At 37.6% G+C, this 27,460-nt stretch overlaps 2 protein-coding genes across 2 annotated transcripts in view; one reads left to right on the top strand and one right to left on the bottom strand.

The window, feature by feature from the left end:
- Positions 1 to 15,773, top strand: part of LOC103524598 (retinaldehyde-binding protein 1-like) — a gene marked incomplete at its 3' end in the record, with an annotated part of 21,444 nt that extends 5,671 nt beyond the window's left edge. The window contains exons 3-6 of the mRNA XM_017449672.2: positions 12,586 to 12,754; positions 13,642 to 13,798; positions 15,037 to 15,147; positions 15,666 to 15,773. Coding sequence (XP_017305161.2) covers positions 12,586 to 12,754; positions 13,642 to 13,798; positions 15,037 to 15,147; positions 15,666 to 15,773 — 545 coding nt within the window. The remainder of the gene's footprint in view (positions 1 to 12,585; positions 12,755 to 13,641; positions 13,799 to 15,036; positions 15,148 to 15,665) is intronic.
- LOC113465438 lies at positions 9,348 to 11,245 on the bottom strand. Its single transcript, XM_026819958.1, has 2 exons — positions 10,622 to 11,245; positions 9,348 to 10,417 (listed from the first exon to the last, which is right to left on the bottom strand). The coding sequence occupies exons 1-2, from the start codon at positions 10,699 to 10,701 to the stop codon at positions 9,793 to 9,795; spliced, it is 705 nt and encodes a 234-aa protein (XP_026675759.1). The 5' UTR covers positions 10,702 to 11,245; the 3' UTR covers positions 9,348 to 9,792.
- Positions 15,774 to 27,460: the final 11,687 nt, after the last annotated feature.

Genomic DNA, 27,460 nt, shown 5'->3' with positions numbered 1-27,460 from the left:
ACGACGCTCTTCCGATCTGTAGTAGCCTACTGCTGGAGTAAAGAGACTTTTCAGTCCTATGCGAGCAGTATAAATAAGCACTATCATTATTATTATTATTATTATTATTATTATTATTATCAGTGTTATTTATTATTATTATTCTGCCCGAAAAAAATTCGAATCAGGATTTTGTGTTCCGTTGAAAAATAAGCTCTCAAATTGAAAATTTCTAATTAAAAATAATACAGATTCGATTAATTCGATTAGAGAGAGAGAGAGATAAGGGAGAAGGAGGAAGAGGTTATCAATGAAAAACACGTTTTCTTTTTTTTTACCTAATATGTATTATTATTTATTAGATGGAGGTGAGAACCCTCACCCTTACCAAACGGTTAGTGTGGGTGTTATGTTTAGGCTTTTCTTGTCCACCTTTGACTTCTTTTAGGGTTGTCTCCATATCTTGTATTTGGCATTATTGCAAACCAACAGACAAGCGAAACCCTCAATGAGTTGTGTGAACCACATACTGGTTTCAGAACAACTAACCTAGAACTGCAATACTCGTATTTCTCCTCACAAGAATACCATTACCTATCCTGTAGCTTTTACTAAATATGCCCTATCTTACCACAGAGAGTTTTCAGATAATCCAGAATGATATACTGGCCTGTGTAAATCAATTGGGGGACGTCAAAGAACACCCTTGACTAATCATTTCGATCACGTCAAATTTAAACATTCCCTTTCTTGATTTCTTCTAATAATTTTATATGATCTTCAGTGAAATAACAGGTTGCATTTCATTTGCTAATCATTTCGATCAAATTCACCAAATATTGTACCTATACCAACCTATACTATACCTAAAATAAATTTATTTGGTTACCTATACCTATTGGATCATTTGGAACCTTCGTAATAAAAGCAAGCAGTGACCACATGATAATGAGAGTTTAATAGTTATGGGAAATAGAATACCTTTGGCAATGACCTTGCCTTGGTGTTACGTTCCGAACGATGTGAGCTCTAAGTTTTAACTCAACTATTTTGCATTCAGTTTGTCTATGAGTTGTTTCACCAGATTTCTGTTTGTCTATGAGTTGTTTCACCAGAACTCTAGAACGGTTTGTCCGATTTTGGTGAAATTCACCAGAAATGTTTGATATATGAAGGAAATTTTCTCGTCAGATTTGAGATCGATCAGGTCTTCAGGCTACGGGCTACCCATAGGGACCCTTTGTCTGAGTAACTTGTAGAGAAAGGCCATGCTTCTAACTTCTATAAGGCTGTGAGTATGTGAGGTTAAATAACATAGGTAGAAAACAGGTTAAAATAAACCTACAGCTGTAAGGCTGATTGTAAACATTCGCATCAAGTCAAGGAAAGAAAAGGTAAGTAGATATTATGCCCAATGTTTCTTTAATTATCAAACTAGGTAGGTATTAATTATTAACCTATGTAAGAACGTTGATCATCAGGTATAATCTTTGTTGAAAAATCGAAAAGGTTCTAACGAGATATGTAATTGAGAATACCTACGCAGTTGTAGTACAAATGAGCACCTCGTAGACCAAGACCGCAAAATCACTGCTAGGTAGGTACCTACTAGATTACTAGGAGAACATTAGAAAACCGACTTCTAGACCTCTGTACACGAGGATATAAGTGGCAATGATTATACCTACAATACCTACATAATACATGGTAAGTTGGAAATAGAAGTGTTATTAATTGACGAGAATAATTTACTAATAAAACTGACTACCTGACGTGCTAACAATATGCATAACGTGAGAATCGCAAACAATAGACTAACATTATGTTAGAAGTTGGCCTATAACCTATATCGTTAAATATCGATCAAATACATTAACGTGCAAAAAAACTCGAGTTGGAACTTTTTCGATATCAAGTACTGAAAACGACGAGTAGAATTTTTGTTGCTTTTTTATAAGGTTTAAAAAAAAGTTTAATAAATCTGTGTAGTTTACATGATTATGTTAGAAGTTGGCCTATAACCTATATCGTTAAATATCGATCAAATACATTAACGTGCAAAAAAACTCGAGTTGGAACTTTTTCAATATCAAGTACTGAAGACGACGAGTATAGAATTTTTGTTGCTTTTTTATAAAGTTTAAAAAAAAAGTTTAATAAATCTGTGTAATAGTTTACATGTAGATACCTATTAGGTAGTGGGTACTCTGTATTAAAGTACTAAACTTGGTTCTTGCATAAGAAGTACATAATGTTATCAGACCATGGGACACAACAATCTCACCGAATATTTATTATTGAGGTAGGCTTGGAATTCAGGTGACCGAAATTTTTCTTGAAATTTAACTTTACGACTTGTTGAATAAAACTTTAAGCAAACTTTACAATCTTTACAAACATCACACAGAATTCTTTACCATCTGGTTCTCAGGAGATGATTTACGAAATGAAGATTTCAGTTTACGAGTACCTCTACTTGAAACAGTTGTTTACATAGTCTTTGGTCTTTACTAGTTGGTATAATGGTTGGTATATTACCAAAAGTGGTTTGGTAGTTGACAGGCAGATGATTTGTTATTTGTTACTGCATGGTACGCAACAATCACGCCGCAAGACGTTAAAGCAGTAAGGAACCAAGTACATACTCACAGGACCTCCGAAGTGCAAACCTAGTGTGATACGATACCCATTACCCACCCATTGTGACCCATATTTTATCATAGGGGAAAAGTAACGCTGTATATTTACCACTATTTATTAATCGTATTCCACTATTATAAGTTCCTAGCAGAGGGTTTGTGACACAGAAAGTTAAGAGCAGGCAGGTACCTCTGATACTATCTTTCTTTTTGAATAAGGCTAAATGTTCTTACAGAATAATTACCACCTTTGATCTGTGAACCTAGACTGAAGTTCTTCCCTGCATATTGAAATAGTATACTTTTACAAGCGTAGAACAAGAACGACAGAACCAGTTATAATCCATTTAGTTCCACGCAATTCCAAGTAGGTACCTATCTTCTCTTTCAAACCGTAGACCGCATATTCCTGACGTTTTTTCGAATGCCCACACATTTTGAATAATCTATTTTGCCATATCATCATTTGGCCACTATTGGCTGTATATTTACCACTATTTATTAATCGTATTCCACTATTATAAGTTCCTAGCAGAGGGTTTGTGACACAGAAAGTTAAGAGCAGGCGTACCTCTGATACTATCTTTCTTTTTGAATAAGGCTAAAATGTTCTTACAGAATAATTACCACCTTTGATCTGTGAACCTAGACTGAAGTTCTTCCCTGCATATTGAAATAGTGTACTTTTACAAGCGTAGAACAAGAACAACACAACCAGTTATAATCCATTTAGTTCCACGCAATTCCAAGTACCTATCTTCTCTTTCAAACCGTAGACCGGCATATTCCTAACATTTTTTCGAATGCCCACACATTTTGAATAATCTATTTCGCCATATTATCATTTGGCCACTATTGAATCCTCGAAGGACCGGGCGGGAAAAAGGGAAATGAATTAATAAAGTTCCTTCCTGTGGAGAACATGGTTGCCAAATTTCATCTCAATCGGATAAACCATTTAATCGTTACCGTGGAAGAAACAGTGATGGTCCAATAAATAATTTATCTAAATTATCCTATCGAAATCTCGCGAGATTCATTTCCTACAACACATATCAGCAAAATATTTTTAGCAAAGGTTAAGAGAGCAATACGAGTATCAAACTATCAAGTTATAATTTAATCTTGGAATTTCCACATGGACGCAAAATGACCTTGTTGATATAATGCTAATAATACCAGATGCAGATACCTACTAGATTACCTCTAACATCCACTTCTAAATTCTTGGGTGAAAGAGAAAGATTTTCACTAACTCTGTTAGATGTATCCTATATTTCACTAGGTAACTAGATGTATCTTTTACAGACAAAAAACCTATTTATCTCAAAAAAGATTCCTATGAGAAGAAAAGGAAGAGGAAGAAGAAGAAGAAGAAGAAGAAGAAGAAGAAGAAGAAGAAGAAGAAGAAGAAGAAGAAAGAGGAAGACACTTCTAAAGAATCTGCGTAAATATCGACCTCTGTTAGGCTATTGGTAACCTCTAGCATACAGGAGATCCGGATTTACCTACAGACTACAGATCTATAGATTTTATGACTCTAACCTTTGATTGAATGAATGATGTAAGTTCGAAGTTTTAAAATCGATGATTTTCCATTTAGTTCATCTGATAGTTTTGCGATAACTGTCGATCCCTTTGTCCAATTTTGATGAAATTCGTCAGAAATGTTCAACTGCACGTAAAGGAATTTTTCCGTTTAGCTTTAGGATCCAATCGGGCTTTTGAAAGCTCTGCAGGCTTCCTGTTTTGGAAATTCTATGTTGAACTCTCAACTGAGATCTCAAGCTCTTATAAGTTCTCAAAATCTAGTGATGAAAAAATGATCATTTTCAAAGTTCCGCGCGGGAAAGAGAAAACATGGTTTGACTACAGACAAAATAACTAATATAGGTAATCTACTATCAGGATCTACATATTCATATTTTGTATTGACGTTACAACTTGAAGTACTTCTACCAAGAACTTGCGAGGCCGAATTGAAAGGTTATTTAGCAGACCTGACGTCAGCACGTCAGTTAGGGCCTTGTGATTTTCCATCACACTATAGTGACTGTATATATCCTCTAAGGGCCCAAGCAGTTTTTATACTTTGTAGTCATAAAGGCCCAGTGTCCTAAATTTAGGACATTGTGTTTGTAGGCTTAAAAGCCCAGCCATATTTTGGAGTTTGTATGCTTAACGTCCCAGCGTCCTAAAATTAGGACATTCGAAGTTGTCACGTTTTTATTATTCTAGATGGTGCTGGCTTCACAGTGGTGCATTTTTTTTTGTTTCCTAAGGTTGGTAACATTGTTGTTAATATTTTAGGAGGGAATTTTCAAAATTTGTAAATCTTAATATTTTTTTTTTCTCAATTTGCATCAGAGAAGACTGTTGTTTGCTGAATGGGACATTTTTTGGGTAAGTTTTATTTGAATTAATTTTTAAAAATTAATTATAAACGAGAAAATGTATTAAACCGCCTTAAACGAAAAAATGAGCTGGTCCCTTGGATTCTCGTTTATCCAGGTTCGACTGTATTTGTTTATCTGTTTTTAATAATAGGTATGTTACCTATCACCTATCGTACCTATGTACATATCGTACCTATGTGATTTGGTACGGTCGCGGATTTGATGTTCGCGGATTTGGCGATTATGTTCGCGGATTTGCCGATTATGTTCGCGGATTTCGCGATTATGTTCGCGGATTTCCCGATTATGTTCGCGGATTTGGCGATTATGTTCGCGGATTTCGCGATTTTGTTCGCGGATTTGGCGATTATGTTCGCGGATTTCTCGATTATGTTCGCGGATTTGGCGATTATGTTCGCGGATTTCGCGATTTTGTTCGCGGATTTGGCGATTATGTTCGCGGATTTCTATGTGGATTTCGCGATTATGTTCGCGGATTTCGCGATTATGTTCGCGGATTTCGCGATTATGTTTGCGGATTTCGCGATTATTTTCGCGGATTTCGCGATTATTCCTTTGTTTGGAAAGTTGGACTTGTGTACCATGCCATTAAACATTGTCCTAAATTTAGGACTCTGGGACTTTATCCAGACAAAAAAAATTGAAAATGTCAATGTTCACTGTACTTGTCACTTGGATAAAATCTTTCTTATTTTCTTTTGTTCCAGAGTTTAATCATGGCTGAAAGACAGCATTTTAGTGCAGATGAAATTGAAATATGATAGAAAATGGCAATTTGAGTGACTCTTTGCGATTATGTTCGCGGATTTGGCAATTATGTTCGCGGATTCGCGTCCCGAATCGACATTTTGGATATTTGGCAAGCCTAGTTATGTTGACATTATTAACATGTAATCAGGGCTGTATATTCCGAGGGGGGACCCAAAATAGGGTCCTCCTTTACTGTAGACCATACTAAAAAAAAAAAAATGGGAGCATTGGAAGAAAAAAAAACTCGCATAGAAATTTTATTAATAATACATAATGATGAAAAAAATTCGAGATTTTCTATGCTGTCATCAGGTCTCGTCTATGCAAAGACCTTGTGGGCACGCTTGAACATTATTGAATAAATTAATAATACATTTTGACGCAAATAAAAATTCCCTAGGGTATTTCACACTCATCACTTGACAATTTATAGGTAATTTTCCATAAAAAAAAAACTAATTTGACATAGAGGACATAGGGGCTAGTATGAAAAAGGAGAATTTATTATGAAGTATTGAGTAAAAACAGGTACCTAATAGCCCATAGCATTACAAAACCCTGCCAACACCCAAGAACAAGAGGAACAGCATGAACTTAACTTAGTCATCAATAGTAATCATTAGGTAATTTGCTATGATAGACCTCTTACAATAATTAGACTGCTCATTCAAGTTATAGTCAATACAGGATATTCATGCTAAGAGTTACTAGGTATTTAGATTTATTAACAATAATAATTGCATTTCATTTGCTAATCATTTCGATCACGTCAAATTTAAACATTCCCTTTCTTGATTTCTTCTAATAATTTTATATGATCTTCATCAAATTCACCAAATATTGTACCTATACCAACCTATACCTAAAATAAATTTATTTGGTTACCTATATCTATTGGATCATTTGGAACCATATACCTAACCTTCGTAATAAAAGCAAGCAGTGACCACATGATAATGAGAGTATAATAGTTATGGGAAATAGAATACCTTTGGCAATGACCTTGCCTTGGTGTTACCTTCCGAACGATGTGAGCTCTAAGTTTTAACTCAACTATTTTGCATTCAGTTTGTCTATGAGTTGTTTCACCAGAACTCTAGAACTGTTTGTCCGATTTTGGGGAAATTCACCAGAAATGTTTGATATATGAAGGAAAATTTCTCGTCAGATTTGAGATCGCTTCAGGCAACGGGCTACCCATAGAGACCCTTTCTCTGAATGAGTTCTAGAATTTACTGAAGCAAAAATTATTACGAACCCTCTTCTCACTTCCAGATCTGTAGCCTGGTGCCCTAAACTAAACGAGCATGGACATAGAATATGTGTCTACGGGCATATATCCGACACAGCTAGTGACTTCAATGTGATTGCGCTAGGTAACCGACTAGTGGCTATGATGGATGTTCTGCTCAAGGAAGGGGTGGACTGGAGTTCTATCGTGCTCATACTCGATACGTCCAAAACTAAACTGGGACACTTAGTGGCTATGATGGATGTTCTGCTCAAGGAAGGGGTGGACTGGAGTTCTATCGTGCTCATACTCGACACGTCCAAAACTAAACTGGGACATCTGACCAAATATCCGATCTTCCTTATGAAGAAATTCTTCGACTATGCTTGGGTAAGTCACGAACTCTTGGTCAAATAACCTTGCCAAATCAGCGGAAAGAGAAGCCTTGCTTGAGTATTAGGGGGAATAGTCTACCGATATGTATGTTACCCTAGCGGCAGTTAGTGTAGTACTAAATGAAAACCTTTGGGTTTTGGGCACAGTGGTCTGAGGTATGTACACAAATCACAAAAGTGGCAGAGTACGTTTTAAACAGTATGGATATTGGCTATACAATACAGCGTAGATAGGTACCTTCTAACTCTACTCATCCAGTGGTTATTTTCCACTCAAGAGTCTATTCTTAGTAGGAAGGTACACAGATAGGTAGTTAAGGTAGGTAGAAATACACTTTCACGTGTATTTCTCTAGCTCTAGGGCGAAATAGCTCACACAGTATTGGAAGTAACGAGAATTGTGACAGTGCTCACATGTTCATAGCATATTATCGTTATAATAGAGATTACAATAATTATCAGCACATTATAGCGTAGGTAGCGATAGTTAATGTTCAGTCAGAATGATTTAGTGTCAGGAGCATGATATTGCAATGAGCATGCATAACCAGATGTAATGTTAACATGTGAGACCTGTCACACTAGTGGTTCATGTTTACTTTATGTTGACAATATAACCTAGGATCTAGTGAGCTATCCAATACCTAATATCTATCTAGGTATCTAGGCACACATGGTTTTCATTGCGCCAAGCGCGCGCCAGACAAATCTCAATTCCAGCCAGTTAGCTTGGAAGGTAGCGCGTATTTCAACTTGGGAATTATTATAATAATCTAGCAATGAGTCTTGAAGATTGCTCCACTAAACGTGTTCCCATGATATCTCTTCCGTGAAACCTTACCGTCTCACGGACATGGACGTGAGTGGATGAAGAAATATAGAATCAAAGGTATACACAGTGCTGTGTCGAAACACGGATCAATGTGATGTGAGGTAAGGTGGATCACATTAGAATCCAGTGGATTTACTTGACTAGCTGTTTCTCCCGTCTGACTATTTATTATGTTCTCCGTTTCACAGATGCTCTACAAGACAAAATGAAGGAACATGAGGAGTGGCTGCACATATCCAAGAGAGAACATCGGCCCATACCGGACGAAAAGAAAATGAAGAAGCAAATCCCTATAATTGAGTGCAATACCAGGTAGGTTACTATTCTTCATTTTTCGTTCCAAGCCATAGAGATAGGAATTAGCAATACAGATATCAGCTGTAGAATCAGATCCAAGGATGTTCACAAGGACGTATACGTATGATACGACTGCCTTGTAGCTCGCGGGTTCGATTCCCGCCCGGGCCGGAATTCAATCTCGTTCATTCGTTTCCGGAACTTCTAGCTTTCTCCTATCTTGTTCTTCTTTTTTTTTCGATTTCGGGTCGATAAGACCTATACAGTTCTCTATATCAACCCTCTTCGAAAAGAAAAATCTAGTTTGTCAGGTAGGCATAGAAGCGCGGAGCGTTGGCAACATTGCAAGTCGTCCGTTTTTTCCTTAACTTACTCACTCTTTTATTATGTTCTCTGTTTCACAGATGCTCTACAAGACAAAATGAAGGAACATGAGGAGTGGCTGCACATATCCAAGAGAGAACATCGACCCATACCGGACGAAAAGAAAATGAAGAAGCAAAAAGAGATCGAGATCAATCATAATGATTTCAAGAGATTAACAGTGGATTAAACTGACTAGGTGAGGTGATGTTGGATTGTATGCGTATTGATCACGATGTCGTATGACGATACATAGAACTTTTGAAGTTTTTTACCAACTAGAATACCTACTGTCTTTGTCTTTGGACTGTGAAATCCACCAATGTAAACATCATACTGCAATATTACAGCTGAAGTTGGTTCCTTGTGAAATAGATTATGCACGGATTTGCCCATTCAAAGCAATCTCATTTTGTAAGAACTACTGTGTATTTTACCATTGCACGAGATTCTGTACATTAGGTCGTATGGAAATGCATCTAGTGACACTGAAGAAATTCATAAAACATGGAATAAAGAACTAAGCGAGAAGGTTAATGACGTTAATGTCCAAGAATGCAGTTTATACCATAACAACCTACCCCAAGTCTTATCACTTGTCACTAACAGTCTGCGTAATAAATTAATCATTGATTTGTTACCATTACCAATCCGTAATAATTCTGTTTGCAGGGTAAATGTGTAGTGCTATGACTCCTAGGCCAAATAGACTAAGTAGGTTGCGAAAAAGTTAATTAAGCTCGTGTGTAAATATAATAAAATAAAAATTACTGATTAGATTAAGACTTGATAATAAACTAGGTAAGATGTGTAATTTATTGATGACAGTTGCTTATTATTTATTTCTAATTTATATTTCATGATGTCTTTAGAAAACAAGAAAGTTTACCTACACTTTTTCTTTCTTTCCTTCTTGTTCTTCCAGTTTTCTCTTTCCTTTGTTGTTACATTTCTTTTTATGCACTTTACAATCCACTTTAGCTCTATCTCGGTTCTCTTGTCCAAAAACAGCATCCGATATTTTCAAATCAAACAGTTTAAATCGAACGTTTTTCAATGTTTCTCTCAGTCTTTTGACATTTTCCAGTAGGAAGTGTTTGTAATGTTTTGCATTGTCTAGTTGTTCTCTCAGTTCATTGAGACGTTCCTCAATAAGGTCTGAATGTATTTTATATTTCGTTCTCAGATAGAGCAAGTGTTGTATTTGTTCATCTTCATTTAGATAAATACAACAATCTCCAGGTACAACATGCATGGTATCAACACTTTCCTCCCCGTGTTCATCTTCCTCCATAGTTTCATCCTGGCCTCTCTTGTCAGCAAGATGTCTCAGGCCCATCACATGGTGACTTGCTTGTACTTCATCTTCCATACCAAAGTTCTCACTGAGTTCTCTGCCATGAAGTAAAGTAGTTATATCAAACACGGAGGATTCCACGTCTTCTGTTTTGATCTCATTCACAACCTCTTCATCCTCCAGTACCTCCGATAGTTTGATATCGTGACAATCTTGTTTTTGCTTTTCAACTAACGACTGAAACTTGCGTTTGAGTTGAGCAAGGTGTTTGGATTTCTGATCGTATCTCCTTTGCATAGAGTCATAATCCAGGATCAACCGGAGTAACACCTTATCTTGAGCGTGTATTTGTTTTTCAAGCTGTTGTTCATTTTGGAGACATGATCTGGTGGTTGCAATAGTGCCTCCATGTTTCGAGGAGTTTTGCTTTTCAACTAACGACTGAAACTTGCGTTTGAGTTGAGCAAGGTGTTTGGATTTCTGATCGTATCTCCTTTGCATAGAGTCATGATCCAGTATCAACCGAAGTAACAACTTATCTTGAGCGTGTATTTGTTTTTTAAGCTGTTGTTCATTTTGGAGACATGATCTGGTGGTTGCAGTAGTGCCTCCATGTTTCGAGGAGGAGGACGAGGTGTTGTATGTTGAAGAATTGGATTGATAGCTCTAGCAATGAGCCGGATGAGATCAGATATATTTTTGTTATCCATCACTGTGTTTGAAATGCAATACCGAATATGTTGTGTAGTTCCTGGATGTGTCAAAATTTGCAAGGCATATTCCATCAAATAATAAGCCCCGAAGAGGCTACTGAAGGTAAGAATGTCTATAACGACCTTTGCTAATCATTTTACTATGAGACAAAATGTCCGATATAATTTTTATTTTTTCCTTATTAAATTTAAGTATGATCGTAGGTAGTTTTTAGCTAGCTTCTTTTATTGGGATAGGGTCAAAAAAAGAAGAGAAAAAAACACGCACCTTCTCTACCCAGATGTAGACTCTAGGCGCAAAGTGAATCAAACCGGGATCTTCTGTACAACAAGCAAGGCAAATTAACCGTGTTCCCACAGGGTAAACAAGCCATAAAAGAAGAGAAAAAAACACGCACCTTCTCTACCCAGATGTAGACTCTAGGCGCAAAGTGAATCAAACCGGGATCTTCTGTACAACAACAAGCAAGGCAAATTAACCGTGTTCCCACAGGGTAAACAAGCCACAAGTTAGAGCATGTGTGTTGAAAAAATATTAATCATAATCTATTCTATTCCACTCGTGATAACTCGAGACAAATTAACGCGAACAGAAATTCCACGGTTCATTATCATTACGATTACCGAAGAAGCAAAAAGAGATCGAGATCAATCATAATGATTTCAAGAGATTAACGGTGGATTAAACTGACTACGTGAGGTGATGTTGGATTTTATGCGTATTGATCACTATGTCGTATGATGATATATAGAACTTTTGAAGTTTTTTACCAACTAGAATACCTACTGTCTTTGGACTGTGAAATCCACCAATGTAAACATCATACTGCAATATTAGAGCTGAAGTTGGTTCCTTGTGAAATAGATTATGCACGGATTCCATAAGTTAGAGCATGTGTGTTGAAAAAATATTAATCATAATCTATTCTATTCCACTCGTGATAACTCGAGACAAATTAACGCGAACACAAATTCCACGGTTCATTATCATTACGATTACCATTATTATTATTATTATCTTGGAAACAACATTCGATGAACATTGCGTCACGCTGATAAGGGAAACAGTACAAGTAGCGCTATCTGTGAGCTGAGGAGTGAGCTAACGTGTTTCATATTCCTATCACTAGATAGAGACTCAGGTATCAGTATAAACCTGTCCATCATTGGTCGAAGCCGAACACTGGTCGTGAAGGGCGACCTTAGGTACTATCACCATCAGGGCCATTCATGGAGAGGAGTAAAGGACATCGGGAATTCAGGACCCGTAGGTGACTTGTTCTCAGGTTGTGGTTTTGCACTAATTTTAAAGGTCTTCAAAGGACTACGAAAAAGGACGAAGTCAAAAAAGCCCGATAAGACGACTTTTGACTTAGGGTACACTTGTGCCCTAAAAATAATAATAGAGAAGAATACATAAAACATTCGAGAACACAATTCCCCCGACTTTTTGATTTTATCTTATTTCCGGTGTTCGATTCCCCCGATATTTTTTTAGGGTTGCCATGGACTGGATGTTCTGTGTCAATCTCAGTGGTAAGATCGGCTATTAAATATAATATGCACCTCATTATCCCAGAAGCAACAAAAATTGAGTAAGAGGAGGCCCAATGCTGTACTATGTATAAAGTCCAAAATTCAAACAAATTAATTCCTTATCATCTGATTTCAGTGAATGAAGACGACTGGTATGAGAACTATTTGATCCTCAACAAGAATGATATCCAGAGGACAAAGGATAATCTGGAGATCTACTTCAAGTTGAAGGAAATTCTACCCGAGGCTTATCAGGAACGAGACTCCTACTCTACAGTTATGATGAAGAGTTTTCGTAGCACGTAAGTAATGAAATATTAGAGATTACTCAGAAGAAGAAAGAAGGGCTCGTAAAGAGCCCCAAAAGCTAAATCAGTACCCAAAATAGGTATAGGTAAAGAAAAAAAAGTCATAAACATTGTTTGCCAAATTACTTGAAATCGGACAAGCCGCAAGCCCTTTGAGAACTATCGTGGAACGTCTAGACTAGACAAACGTCTTAATACAAAATTGATAATAGTCTTAATACAAAATTGTCTTAATAGTCTTAATACAAAATTGTCTTAATAGTCTTAATACAAAATTGTCTTAATAGTCTTAATACAAGATTGTCTTAATAGTCTTAATACAAAATTGTCTTAATAGTCTTAATACAAAATAATTGTCTTGAAAGCTTGAAACTCACTTTCCTTAAATTCGATTTTATAATTATAGGTCTCCTAAACATATGGTTCTAGATAATCCTAAGATCCTAGATCAGGTTAATAAACTACACCAAGTTTTAAAATGAACAGAATAGAATGGACATGCAATTGCCACGTTCTGCTCAGATGGAGGTGGGTATACTTCTATACTATTACTCATTACAATTTACGAGCACAATCTACAATGTTTTGAAAAGTGGTATTTGAACTCAACAAGTGAATTTAGGTTGAGCAATATTTGCATAAAATCACCACTTGACACTAGGCTACTCAGTAGGTACAGAATATTTAGGTATCAGTGGGCACTAAGCAGTAGAATTGAGCATTCCAGTTGATGTTCAGTTGCTCAGTTAGCAGATACTATGTACATAGGTAATGTATATCAACTGAACCACTAGACACTAAATCCAGACTTGGGCACCTTACCTAATATGTATTGGAACGAACAAAGTGAATTTCAAGTTTCAACGCGATCATTTTGTATTCAGTTTGTCTAAACTCTTAGTGGCTATGATGGATGTTCTGCTCAAGGAAGGGGTGGACTGGAGTTCTATCGTGCTCATACTCGACACGTCCAAAACTAAACTGGGGCACCTGACCAAATATCCGATCTTCCTTATGAAGAAATTCTTCGACTATGCTTGGGTAAGTGACGAACTCTTGGTCAAATAACCTTGCCAAATCAGGGGAAAGAGAAGCCTTGCTTGAGTATTAGGGGGAATAGTCTACCGATATGTATGTTACCCTAGCGGCAGTTAGTGTAGTACTAAATGAAAACCTTTGGGTTTTGGGCACAGTGGTCTGAGATATGTACACAAATCACAAAAGTGGCAGAGAACGTTTTGAACAGTATGGATATTGGATATACAATACAGCGTAGATAGGTACCTACTAACTCTACTCATCCAGTGGTTATTTTCCACTCAAGAGTCTATTCTTAGTAGGAAGGTTAAGGTACATATGTAGTTAGTAGGAAGGTACATAGATAGGTATTGTTAGGTAGGTAGAAATACACTTTCACGTGTATTTCTCTAGCTCTAGGGCGAAATAACTCACACAGTATTGGAAGTAACGAGAATTGTCACAGTGCTCACATGTTCATAGCATATCATCGTTATAATAGAGATTACAATAATTATCAGCACATCATAACGTAGGTAGCGGTAGTTGATGTTCAGTCAGTATGATTTAGTGTCAGGAGCTTGATATTGCAATGAGCATGCATAACGCTATACTAACCAGATGTAATATTAACATGTGAGACCTGTCACACTGCTGGTTCATGTTTACTTTATGTTGACAATATAACCTAGGATCTAGTGAGCTACCCAATACCTAATATCTATCTAGGCACACATGGTTTTCATTGCGCCCAGCGCGCGCCAGACAAATCTCAATTCCAGCTAGTTAGCTTGGAAGGTAGCGCATCTGCCTTGTAAGCGATAGGTTGTGGGTACGATTTCCGCTCGGGGCGGACTTTATCCTAAACAGATAAGGTTCGTTCTCGGAACGACTGGCTTTCTCCTACCCTGTCTTTCCTCACTCTTCTCTTTCGGGACGATAAGACCTCACCAGTTAGAGTTTCCTCTATCAAACCTCTTGAAGAAATCAATTCGAGTTAAGGTATGGCACCTGAATTAAATGTATTATAATTTTGTAAGCGATAGGCTGTGGGTACGATTTCCGCTCGGGGCGGACTTTATCCTAAACAGCTAAGGTTCGTTCTCGGAACGACTGGCTTTCTCCTATCCTGTCTTCCCTCACTCTTCTCTTTCGGGACGATAAGATCTCACCAGTTAGAGTTTCCTCTATCAAAGCTCTTGAAGAAATCAATTCGAGTTAAGGTATGGCACCTGAATTAAATGTATAATGTCTATTTGCAGCGAGCATACCCGGAGAGGATAGCTCAGATTCATGTCATCCATCCTCCTGCATACCTGGAATACGCTATGGCCTTGTTTCGACCTTTCCTACGAGAGAAAATCCGCAGTAGGGTAAGTTGACAATACTTGAGTTATGGGGGGGTAAGTTGAAAAATGAGGATACCTTTGCTCTACAGGGTTATGTGTCACCATTATCACCACCCTCTGCTGGCTGGTTTTAGAACTTTAGACTCTTGAAGCAGGACATTGAGTATTGAGTCCCAATCTCCCAATAGCCAATAGGACAAAGGAAAGCAATGGTTAACGCAGAAATCTTCAGCAACACCCTGATGATAGTACTGATGCATCCCAATACAAGCATTATACTGTGTAGTTCAATAGCATTAGAACTTTAGACTCTTGAAGCAGGACATTGAGTATTGAGTCCCAATAGCCAATAGGACATTTAGTTCCTATAATTCCAATTACCACCGACAAAGGAAAGCAATGGTTAACGCAGAAATCTTCAGCAACACCCTACTAATAGTACTGATGCATCCCAATACAAGCATTATACTGTGTAGTTCAATAGCATACAGAATTCCCTACTGTTGTACAGGAAAATGACACGAATCTTCCTCTCATTTCAGATCATGGTTCATAGTAAGATCGACACCCTGTATGACTACGTAGACAAATCTCTTCTGCCTAGTGATTACGGTGGTGATTTGCCCTACACATCTGTACAAATCAATGGTAAGTTACCTAGAATTAAAAACACTATCAACCTAGTGTTTCTTAAGAACCACAACTGATTTGGTATAAGGCCTGCCACTCACCCGCAGTCTGTCACACAGTCGGAACGTGTGTGGCTGACATTTGATCCATGCTTTGATTTTATCCAATTTTATGCATTTAGGTATTATTATTGTTTTGCTATTTGCTTGAGATGGAGCTCTACACGAACTTCAACACAATAGCAACATATAGTTTACAATTGGCCTAGTACTCCAACCTCTAATTGTTCTAGTATTAGTATTAGTATTAGTGCTTTATTTAGACTGTCGAATTAGGACATGTAGTCCCATTATCTCAACAGTTTCTAGTACGCTGTTGAAATTTAGGTTATGTCTAGAATTTCATACGAGACCTACTCAAGTACCTCTAACTCTAGGTTCCAATTACAGTGTCCAATAATTCACTCATTAAAAATTTGATGCACGTCTCAGCTCATATTGATTTCAATATCACTCTTCTGATGACCGAATCACAGAGAGAGAAAGACATTATTGGCTCTATGACATTCGAGTCAATAGTCTCATTGTACGCAATGTGCTTGATAATCCTGTTGATATAAATACAGACACTTACTCCGGTGCCAATCCATCGGTTCAGATCTGACCTACATACCTGAAACAAAGAGAAAAAGTTGTGGATATTAAAAGGTTACAGATGAAAGATCGGGTTGTACCTGACAAGATAGATTTCAACTTGGGAATTATTATAATAATCTAGCAATGAGTCTTGAAGATTGCTCCACTAAACGTGTTCCCATGATATCTCTTCCGTGAGACAGTAAGGTCTGGCGGACATGGACGTGAGTGGATGAAGAAATATAGAATCAAAGGTATACACAGTGCTGTGTCGAAACACGGATCAGTGTGAGGTAAGGTGGATCACATTTGAATCCAGTGAAATTTTATGACATGACTTGGACTCGAACCACCAACCTCCAGATCCAAAGTCCAACGCGTTAACAACTGCACCACTAAAAATAATAATAGAGAAGAATACATAAAACATTCGAGAACACAATACGAGTAAGTACATAATCGATCAGTTCCTAGACTTAAGGCCTTATGTCATAGTTGACCGGAGTCAGGGCTTGGAGTGTTTTAAGTACATTCAACTTCGCCCTGATCAGGACTGGGATCGCACCACACATCACAACACTCCAGGGGCGTTTCGGCAACTCGGGTCAGTAACATTTCTTTCTGCATCTGTAGTTTGGTCCACGAAATAATTTATTACTTTCCCGGGTTCTAATGGAGCTCGGGCCAAGTTTTGAAGATTTAAAAGAAAAATTCCGAGTACCCCGAAAACTCTTGCCATCGATCTTTTATCACGCCCGGCGCAACGCCCGCTCATAATAATCTAGTGTAGCAGGAACGTTTTGCCCAAGAAGTCAGTTAGAATCGCAATCTCCATGGTAAGAATTCAGCCCTTACAGACCAATGTTCAGCAGCCTATTATAATGCCACACTGCTGATATTGAGGTCATTGAAACTGGAACGTTATCTCGGATCACTTTTACCTGAGCATAAAACTCCATTGCTTCAATGTCAGGGACTATAGTGACTCTCAGGTATGCCAAACTCAATCAAGCAAAGCACAAATAAACAATACTCGAATATTCTATTAACTCAATAGCTGCTATACGCCTACACTGACGGGACTTTTCAGTCTCGTCATCTCCTTCAGTAGGAATAAAATTGTAGCAAGAGATTCAGCCTAAGTAACTCTATACACAAAAAGCCCAATCTGAGGATAAGGTGTAGAGACCAACAGCCCTAAAGGATGGAATAAGCTTGTACAAATCTACGAGCAGGAGAAAGGTCCACAGTTCCATAGGTTCCTAGACTAGACTAACCCTTGGGTATAAATTCAGGGGTTAGTCTAAAATTCTTGACTTCGGGTTAGTATGCATTATGCATTATCAAAAACCTTCTTAACTGTCTCAGGTATGCCAAACTCAATCAAGCAAAGCACAAATAAACAATACTCGAATATTCTATTAACTCAATAGCTGCTATACGCCTACACCTACACTGACGGGACTTTTCAGTCTCGTCATCTCCTTCAGTAGGAATAGTAGCAGGAGTTTCAGCCTAAGTAACTCTATACACAAAAAGCCCAATCTGAGGCTTAGGTGTAGGGACCAACAGCCCTAAAGGATGGGTTAAGCTTGTACAAATCTACGAGCAGGAGAAAGGTCCACAGTTCCATAGGTTCCTAGACTAACCCTTGGGTATAGATTCAGGGGTTAGTCTAAAATTCTTGACTTCGGGTTAGTATGCATTATCAAAAAACCTTCTTAACTGCGCTTGCACACAAGGCAACCAACTATCCATGCAATTTCTTTTCGTCCATCATGCATTTCCGGGGGTGCACATTCTATTCATAAGACCGATCGAATTTTTTGTCGTCGATTTCTTCAGTCTATTTGTTCTTGTTAACATTCTTGGGTTTTATTCTGTTTTAGCAGATTTCTACTCCATGATCCCTATAATTGAGTGCAATACCAGGTAGGTTACTATTCTTCATTTTTCGTTCCAAGCCATAGAGATAGGAATTAGCAATACAGATACCAGCTGTAGAATCAGATCCAAGGATGTTCACACGTATACGTATGATACGACTGCCTTGTAGCTCGCGGGTTCGATTCCCGCCCGGGCCGGAATTCAACCTCGTTCATTTTCGGAATGGGTTTCTCCTATCTTGTTCTTCTACTCCCTTCGATTTCAGGATGATAAGACCTCAGAACTTATATAGTCCTCTTATGTCAATAATATAGTTCTCTTATATCAATCATATAGTTCTCTTTGAAAAGAAAAGAAAAATCTGTTTTGTCAGGTAGGCATAGGAGCGCGGAGCGTTGGCAACATTGCAAGTCGTCCGTTTTTTCCTCAACTTACTTACTCACTCTGTAGGTAATAGTTTGTTCTTAAGAAGGAAGGTAGGTATTGGGGGAGGAAGGTTATTTCCTCTATAAGATTATCATAGTGCAATCCACCTTGGTATCTTGATAATCACTTAGCTGACGTAGGTATTATTGAAGGGTTTATTCAACAAGGATCTAAAGCTCCTTCAGGAGAACCCTGCTACACTATAAAGATACCTAGGAAAAAAAGTATGGGAACTATTGGGGAGAATTAAAAAAAAAAAAACTCAGTTTTCCTAAACACCAATTCCTTGGTATCTTGATAATCACTTAGCTGACGTAGGTATTATTGAAGGGTTTATTCAACAAGGATCTAAAGCTCCTTCAGGAGAACCCTCCCTGCTACACTACAAAGATACCTAGGAAAAAAAAAGTGTGGGAACTATTGGGGAGGATTTTAGAAAAAAAAACTCAGTTTTCCTAGCCACATTCCGTATTTGAAAAGCCGTTTTACCCGAAAAGAACCGCGTAGGATCAGCTGGATCAGTCCCTTTTTACATAAATCTTTTCAATTTATTAAGAGGAAGGCCTCCGGAACAAATTTATCATGGAATTCATTGCATGATTTGAACGGGATTTTCAATATTCTTTCCTCGATATTTTCACTCTCTTGATTCGAGCAACCTCCGTGTCCGAGTGGGTTGCAAACTTGCAAGCCTGAAGTCCCGGGTTCGATTCCCTTTGGGATTGAAGTTTTTTCGGCTCTGTGCTTGGAGTTCAGGCTCAGGGTGCATTCAGCCTCGCGAGGACAATGGAGTAGCTACTTTTATCTAGTAGCGACCAGTGTGTGGCGGCATTACCAGTGTAAAAAGATTATGGAAATTGATTGTAAAGGAGGTACTTTGTGACATCCACAAAAGTTGTGAAAAAGTTCCGCTCTCTTTATTCTTTTCCATTTTGAAAGCGATTTTAACGTAGTGTAATAAGAAGATCAGAGCATTTATGTTAAGCAGCCATGATTACCACAATTAAAATCAGTTTCAACAACTTGATTACATTCGCAACTAATTTTCACATAAGTAGAACTTAAGAGCTTCCACTCAAGTATCCAATCCAATGGTAACAGAATCCAATCAAGTAGGAATGGTAACACAGTGTCCAATCAACTAATGGTATTATGGTACATACTAAGTTCCAAGTAAAGTGTCCTGCTTGAACAAGACATAATAAATCAAGTTGCAGTAACTATGTGGGTCCGGGCAGGATATGTACATGGGGTCTTTACCCGAACAGCAACTTCTCAAGGTCATTGCAACTCTGCAGGACTCTAATTATAACACAGAAATTTATTATTATCATTTTATTCGATTTAAAAAAAAATAAGAGAATTCAGTTCAAAGCTTACTTGTACCAGCGAAGGAATTAAGAAGGGAAAATTAATAATAATAATAAAATAGGTATTGATTAATCAATCAAACTGCTAAATCCTTGTGTAATTAATTAATTAATTATTCATCTCAAATTATGGCCTTGGACATTACTATGTACATAATACATATCCTTCTAGATCTAGATCTAATCACTGGTTAAAGTTTTCGGGGAAGTGGCCAGCACCTGAGAGCTATGTCTAACTGATGAGTTCAAATAAGAACGAAACGCGTCTTAGGCTGCTCCCAGGTGTTGGCCAAAGTATTATACATATATATATATGTATGTACTTCATAAAATGTCTAGCAGATTGTAATACCTGGAATACATCAAACTGTTGATACGTCTTATGTCTTATCCCACCAAGTACTCCCAGCAAGTGAGTCATCAGATAAATTATTTCATCTACAGAAGAGACATGTTTGACGTCACTATGTATTGTATACGTATAACTGCTAATAAGTTAGTGACAGGGGTTTCCATTCGGAGACAAGTTACTCGCCTCCTTACATTAACCTCACCCAACCTGAGTGGCACCGGGAAAAGACAACCAGCACGCGATTGTCCAGACGTTGACCCATCCGTATACCAACCACGTGTAATGTTGCTTAACCCCGGAGTACGGACCTAAGAATATTAACACCCTGTATATGAGTATTAGTAATCTCAATTATTGTGGTGAATTTTCTGCAAGGACATCTTGGCAAATGAACTTTAGCATTCACAGACATTGCAGAGTGGTAGAACCAGTGACTCGGCTGTCATGGCACCTATAGAGTGGTAGGATTAGTGAACTGGACTCGACTTCAAATTGTGCACAAAGTATCCGACAATTTTTACAGAAGAAAAAACTGTTTCAACTAAAATCCTTGGATTCTCTGGACACTTCTCTCTCTCTCTCTCTCTCTCTCTCTCTCTCTCTCTCTCTCAAAAAAAAATGTCGTGTTGAAATTTAAAACTCGCATCGTTCTTACACTAAATGAAAAAATGTACAAGTTAGTATGTAACTAAGTACATACATTACGTACACAGGTAGTCCCTAGTAAACCAGTGAAATATATTATGAACCCATCTGTAGTGGCGTGTGGGGTGAGTGTTATATCACGTGTCTTACTGATAATAATATCAGCTGATCTAATATGTTTCATGTGGTAAATATGTACCTACTACCTATTCTTAGAGACCTACTGCCTGAGTATATCAAACATCCCAGCTATATATATAGGTACCTTTTATTTTAGGCCCGATGTGGCCTATACAAACTGCAAAGGAGACTTTCCTCTCAGTTCATTAAACTAAAATTGATCGGACATAATTATCGGTAGTAAGTAAGAATAGGTACCTAATATACTGTATCTACCTAAACAAAAAAAAAAAAAAAAAAAAAAAAAAATCGTGTTGAGCATGAATGTGTCGTATTGAAGATCATCCACCATCTAATAAACCTACCTAAAATTTATGACATGACTTGGACACGAATCACCAGATCCAAAGTCCACCGTGCTAACCACACTACACCACAGAGGTTGGTGGATACCGGCAAAATACAATATGCATTCCTGGTTCTCTCCATAAGAAGACCGGTAATATAATATTACTGCTGATGCTGATGAGTATAAAGTAAAAGGGTATAGGTCAAGGTGTTTGCTATTGGTCGGTAAGGTCACCAATCACAACCGTTATTTAGTTTTGCACTGACAGTACCATGCAGCTTTCTCCACAGAGGATAATATGTGAAGACATATGTACGTATGGAATAGTAATACCTATACCTAAGACTATAGATTGTAGATCTATGGCTGGTATTGAGGCCCGAATTTACCAAACAGTCGTCAAAGCGCTCGTCTGGTGAACAGTAACTACAGGGGTTGGATGGAAGAGAATGCCTCAGGCATTAATCCCGTCCCTTAGTTGGGATATTTTGTGCATCCCTACTGAATTGCATTCTACAGTCTGAGGTTACGTTTCAAATTGGTTTCGTTACTGAATGAAAGTAGATTAAAATAGTGGAGATGACAATTACCACTGAACTGAAAATAGTGGAGATGACAATTTTACCATTTATTTATAATCAAATCATCATGAATAATTATTATTTTTTAATTCCATAGCGCTATTTTGTGGGTACCTATGGATTTTTATTATTTCTTATTTTGGAGACTGTTCTCTTCTCCTCTGACACCCAGACAAACACACAATTACGATATTGTTATCAGTTCATTTTGATGTTTTTTCATCAAAATAACAAATTCAAATGTATTTTCTTCGTTTTAGTCTCAATATTTTTTTTAATTTTTATAGTTTTTTCTGAGATAATAAAAAAAAATCATGAGAATCACCAATTCACACAATCCCGAAAACTCGGCGACAATGCAAGAATAAATGGGGCACAACCAAATGACAATTTTTTTCGAGGTAGAGTCCTACTCCGATGTAAAAGTACCCAAAAAGTGCATTGGCGCACTCAAAAACATCCAAAACGGTCCCTAAATCCCCTAAAATGTCGCTAAAAGGTTGCAAAAAAAAAAAAAAATAACGTTGAAGCAGCCAATGGTTTACGACCTCGCATGAACTGACGTCATAACGAAAAAATGGCTGCCCACGAAAATTATAGGGGCTCAACCAAATGACAATTTTTTTCGAGATAGAGTCCTATTCCGATGTAAAAGTACCCAAAAAGTGCATTGGCGCACTCATAAACTTCCAAAACGGTCCCTAAATCCCCTAAAATGTCGCTCAAAGGTACGTTGAACTGACGTCAGGTATCCGACCTCGCATGAACTGACGTCACATCACGAAAAAATGGCAGCCCGCGAAACTCTCTCTCTCTCTCTCTCTCTCTCTCTCTCTCTCTCTCTCTCTCTCTCTCTCTCTCTCTCTCTCTCTCTCTTTTGATGACTCACCCATTGTCAAGTTGTTTACACTATGTACCTATAAGTCTCTACCTACATCATACATGATATGTATATTCAGGATTACAAGATACATAGGAAGGTAGTAACAGTAAAAGTAGGTAAATCCTAGGTTAAGTATTGTGGCGCTCCACAAAAAAAAAAAAAAAAAAAAAAAAAAAAAAAAATCGTGTTGAGCATGAATGTGTCGTATTGAAGATCATCCACCATCTAATAAACCTACCTAAAATTTATGACATGACTTGGACACGAATCACCAGATCCAAAGTCCACCGTGCTAACCACACTACACCACAGAGGTTGGTGGATACCGGCAAAATACAATATGCATTCCTGGTTCTCTCCATAAGAAGACCGGTAATATAATATTACTGCTGATGCTGATGAGTATAAAGTAAAAGGGTATAGGTCAAGGTGTTTGCTATTGGTCGGTAAGGTCACCAATCACAACCGTTATTTAGTTTTGCACTGACAGTACCATGCAGCTTTCTCCACAGAGGATAATATGTGAAGACATATGTACGTATGGAATAGTAATACCTATACCTAAGACTATAGATTGTAGATCTATGGCTGGTATTGAGGCCCGAATTTACCAAACAGTCGTCAAAGCGCTCGTCTGGTGAACAGTAACTACAGGGGTTGGATGGAAGAGAATGCCTCAGGCATTAATCCCGTCCCTTAGTTGGGATATTTTGTGCATCCCTACTGAATTGCATTCTACAGTCTGAGGTTACGTTTCAAATTGGTTTCGTTACTGAATGAAAGTAGATTAAAATAGTGGAGATGACAATTACCACTGAACTGAAAATAGTGGAGATGACAATTTTACCATTTATTTATAATCAAATCATCATGAATAATTATTATTTTTTAATTCCATAGCGCTATTTTGTGGGTATGGATTTTTATTATTTCTTATTTTGGAGACTGTTCTCTTCTCCTCTTTCACACCCAGAGTCCCAGACAAACATACAATTACGATATTGTTATCAGTTTTTTTTGATGTTTTTTTCATCAAAATAACAAATTCAAATGTACCTACTCTCACTTATTATTTTCACGTAAACACATATATTGAAAACAAAAAACAAATTGTTTGGGTGTATGCAAGTACCTACCTACTTATAAAACAACAACAATAATAATTATAGGTAGGTATTAAGCACATACGAGTAAAGCACCCATGCTTATTAATACATAATTTGACAAAAACAAATAACAAACGAAATTAATATTATGCTGATGGTGCAGCAGTTAAGACGTTCGCCTGGTAAACAGGAAGACGTGGGTTCAATGTTAACGTGGTACAGAGAATTTGGTTACAATAACAGTAAATAGTAACCTATAAGTGTTGGGATAAAGGAGTTTACAAGAGTTGCGACGGAATAAAGGGGGGTTCTTATCTATTTGGGCGGTGGCAGGATTCAAGATTCCACAAAGGTCTAAGGTCGAGTTTTACCACCATGGATTGTTTCAAGATTGATTTCGGTCCGAGGTTGACCTGGGTATTAAGTATAGGGAAATCCTCGTTTCATCTCAGTTTACAAAAGCTGCGACGGGATTCAAGATTCCACAAAGGTGTAAGGTCGAGTTTTACCACCATGGATTTTTTCAAGATTGATTTCGGTCCGAGGTTGACCTAGGTATTAAGTATAGAAAAATCCTCGATTCATCTCAATCCCCAGTTGGTAAACGCCAGCATAAAGACTGAAATCGAGTTTTGAGTAAGATCTTTTGATTTTCATTGAAAACTACATGTTACCTAATAATTAGGAGGGAGAGGAAGGAAGGAGTGGAATAACACAGGGGGGCACGGAATTGATATCACGTACTGATAACAACTGATAACACATAACCGACATTAGAATAAGGCGTGTCTTGAGATGAGGAATGAGTGATAAGGTCTGGTTGACTGAAGGTTCGTGGGTTTGAATCCCGACTGAGGCAAGAAAAGCAATCAATATCTTCGTGCAAGTTGGGGCTCACTCCTTCGGGATATGAGACTTTGGGGGCCCATACTATTCACTAAACAAGTACTTAGGTAACTGTTTTTGTCAGAAATATGAAATCTCGCCAGACTAGTTAGCATGGAGGGTAGCGCTTCTGCCTTGTAAGCGATAGATTGCGGGTTCGATTCCCGCCCTAGGCGGATTTTGTCTTAAACAGATAAGATTCGTTCTTCGTTTTCGGGATGATATTACTTTAGCAGTTGCAGTTTCCTCTATATATTATAAACCTCTTCAAAAAAAAAAAAAAAAAAAATCTAAAATCTCTGATAAGCTTATGAGATGTAAGTACGTTTGTACGTACCTGGGATTAGAACAAAATACTATATGCCAGCAGAATTATCTGCAGGCTTATTTGAATAATAAACAACCTAGTATGTAGGTATGAGGAAAATTAGAGAAACCCATATTTACCTACTCATACCTACCTACTTACCAACCTATACGTATGTCCATTGCATAAGAACGTCTGTCAGCCTATAGGTTCCATTAAGATTTAAGAACTACCTACATAGAAACGTACCTATATATAAGTATGAAGTAGTCATTAACAATATCACAATATACCTACTTACCTACTAGTCATTCTCACATTTGTATCCAAACCTAAGTAGGTATACATATGGTTTATCACTTGATTTATTTCTTTTAACAAATTGACGGGTTTCCCCCATTGTGTACCTTAACCTTAAATCACTTTGGTTTTAATGTCAACTCAGTACTAATTGGGTAGTTCAGTAGATAATAGTGACAATATTGGTACCTAGCTATCTACAGAAGCTATAGGAACCCAGGCTCCAAAGTTAATTAATGAATTTCATTGATTCCAAATTTCTAACTTGATGTTTTGGGTATCTACTACACAGGAGGTTCATTGTTAAAAAATAAAATTACATTACCTCATACTACCTATAAGATAATGAAAGTAAAAAGGGCGAGAAAGAAACAACTTTTTTTATAGTGGCACTCACCAGTAATCTGAGAAGCCTCAGCACTGTATGTATTTCCTTTGTCCACAGCCTTTGTGTCTTCTGTTCTACGTAAATGCCATGTACATTCCTTTGTGAATAATAATGCTGACTAATTGCACGGTTGTCATTGTAGGCACGTGTGTGTTAAGTTCTAGAACTAAAGCCACTTGTGCCAAGCTAACAAGGGAGGAAAATAATGTGGCGTATGTATTTTGGTTGGAAGTTGAAAAAGTCTCGTGAAAACCAGACTCCGATCAATAGTCCGATCAAACCCACTAATGAAAATAGTTTCCTTCCATCAAGTAGCCTCCGTGGCCGAGTGGGTATCACACTAGGCTTGCACGCAGGAGGTCCGGGTTCGATTTCCGGTGAGGCCGAGGTTTTTTTCGGCTTGTATGTACCTACTCTCACTTATTATTTTCACGTAAACACATATATTGAAAACAAAAAACAAATTGTTTGGGTGTATGCAAGTACCTACTTATAAAACAACAACAATAATAATTATAGGTAGGTATTAGGCACATACGAGTAAAGCACCCATGCTTATTAATACATAATTTGACAAAAACAACAAACGAAATTAATATTATGCTGATGGTGCAGCAGTTAAGACGTTCGCCTGGTAAACAGGAAGACGTGGGTTCAATGTTAACGTGGTACAGAGAATATGGTTACAATAACAGTAAATAGTATATATTTGGTTACAATAACAGTAAATAGTAACCTAGTGTTGGGATAAAGGAGTTTACAAAAGCTGCGACGGGATTCAAGATTCCACAAAGGTGTAAGGTCGAGTTTTACCACCATGGATTTTTTCAAGATTGATTTCGGTCCGAGGTTGACCTAGGTATTAAGTATAGAAAAATCCTCGATTCATCTCAATCCCCAGTTGGTAAACGCCAGCATAAAGACTGAAATCGAGTTTTGAGTAAGATCTTTTGATTTTCATTGAAAACTACATGTTACCTAATAATTAGGAGGGAGAGGAAGGAAGGAGTGGAATAACACAGGGGGGCACGGAATTGATATCACGAGCGAAGCCCTACAAGAAAGAACAACCTACACATTCATCTGTGGGGACTTCAATGCCAAACTGGGCACAGGAAAACCTGGAGAAAAGTAACCTAGTGTTGGGATAAAGGAGTTTACAAGAGCTGCGACGGGATTCAAGATTCCACAAAGGTGTAAGGTCGAGTTTTACCACCATGGATTGTCTCAAGATTGATTTCGGTCCGAGGTTGACGTGGGTATTAAGTATAGGGAAATCCTCGATTCATCTCAATCCCCAATTGGTAAACCCCAACATAAAGACTGAAATCGAGTTTTGAGTAAGATCTTTAAAGCTTTTGATTTTCATTGAAAACTACAAACATGTTACCTAATAATTAGGAGGGAGAGGAAGGAAGGAGTGGAATAACACAGGGGGGCACGGAATTGATATCACCTACTGATAACAACTGA

The sequence above is a fragment of the Diaphorina citri genome, unplaced genomic scaffold (genome assembly GCF_000475195.1).
Source record: "Diaphorina citri unplaced genomic scaffold, Diaci psyllid genome assembly version 1.1 scaffold107, whole genome shotgun sequence".
Taxonomy (NCBI): domain Eukaryota; kingdom Metazoa; phylum Arthropoda; class Insecta; order Hemiptera; family Psyllidae; genus Diaphorina; species Diaphorina citri.
Note: the sequence above shows the minus strand (reverse complement) of the source record. Positions and strands in the feature narration are given on the sequence as shown.

Excerpts from the sequence above, each read along its gene's own strand:
- LOC113465438 (XM_026819958.1), bottom strand. The coding sequence starts at position 10,701 with ATGCAAAGGAGATACGATCAGAAATCCAAACACCTTGCTCAACTCAAA. Across the intron at positions 10,418-10,621 it reads TCGTTAGTTGAAAAGCAAAA|ACAAGATTGTCACGATATCA; the intron begins CTCCTCGAAACA and ends TGAAAAGCAAAA.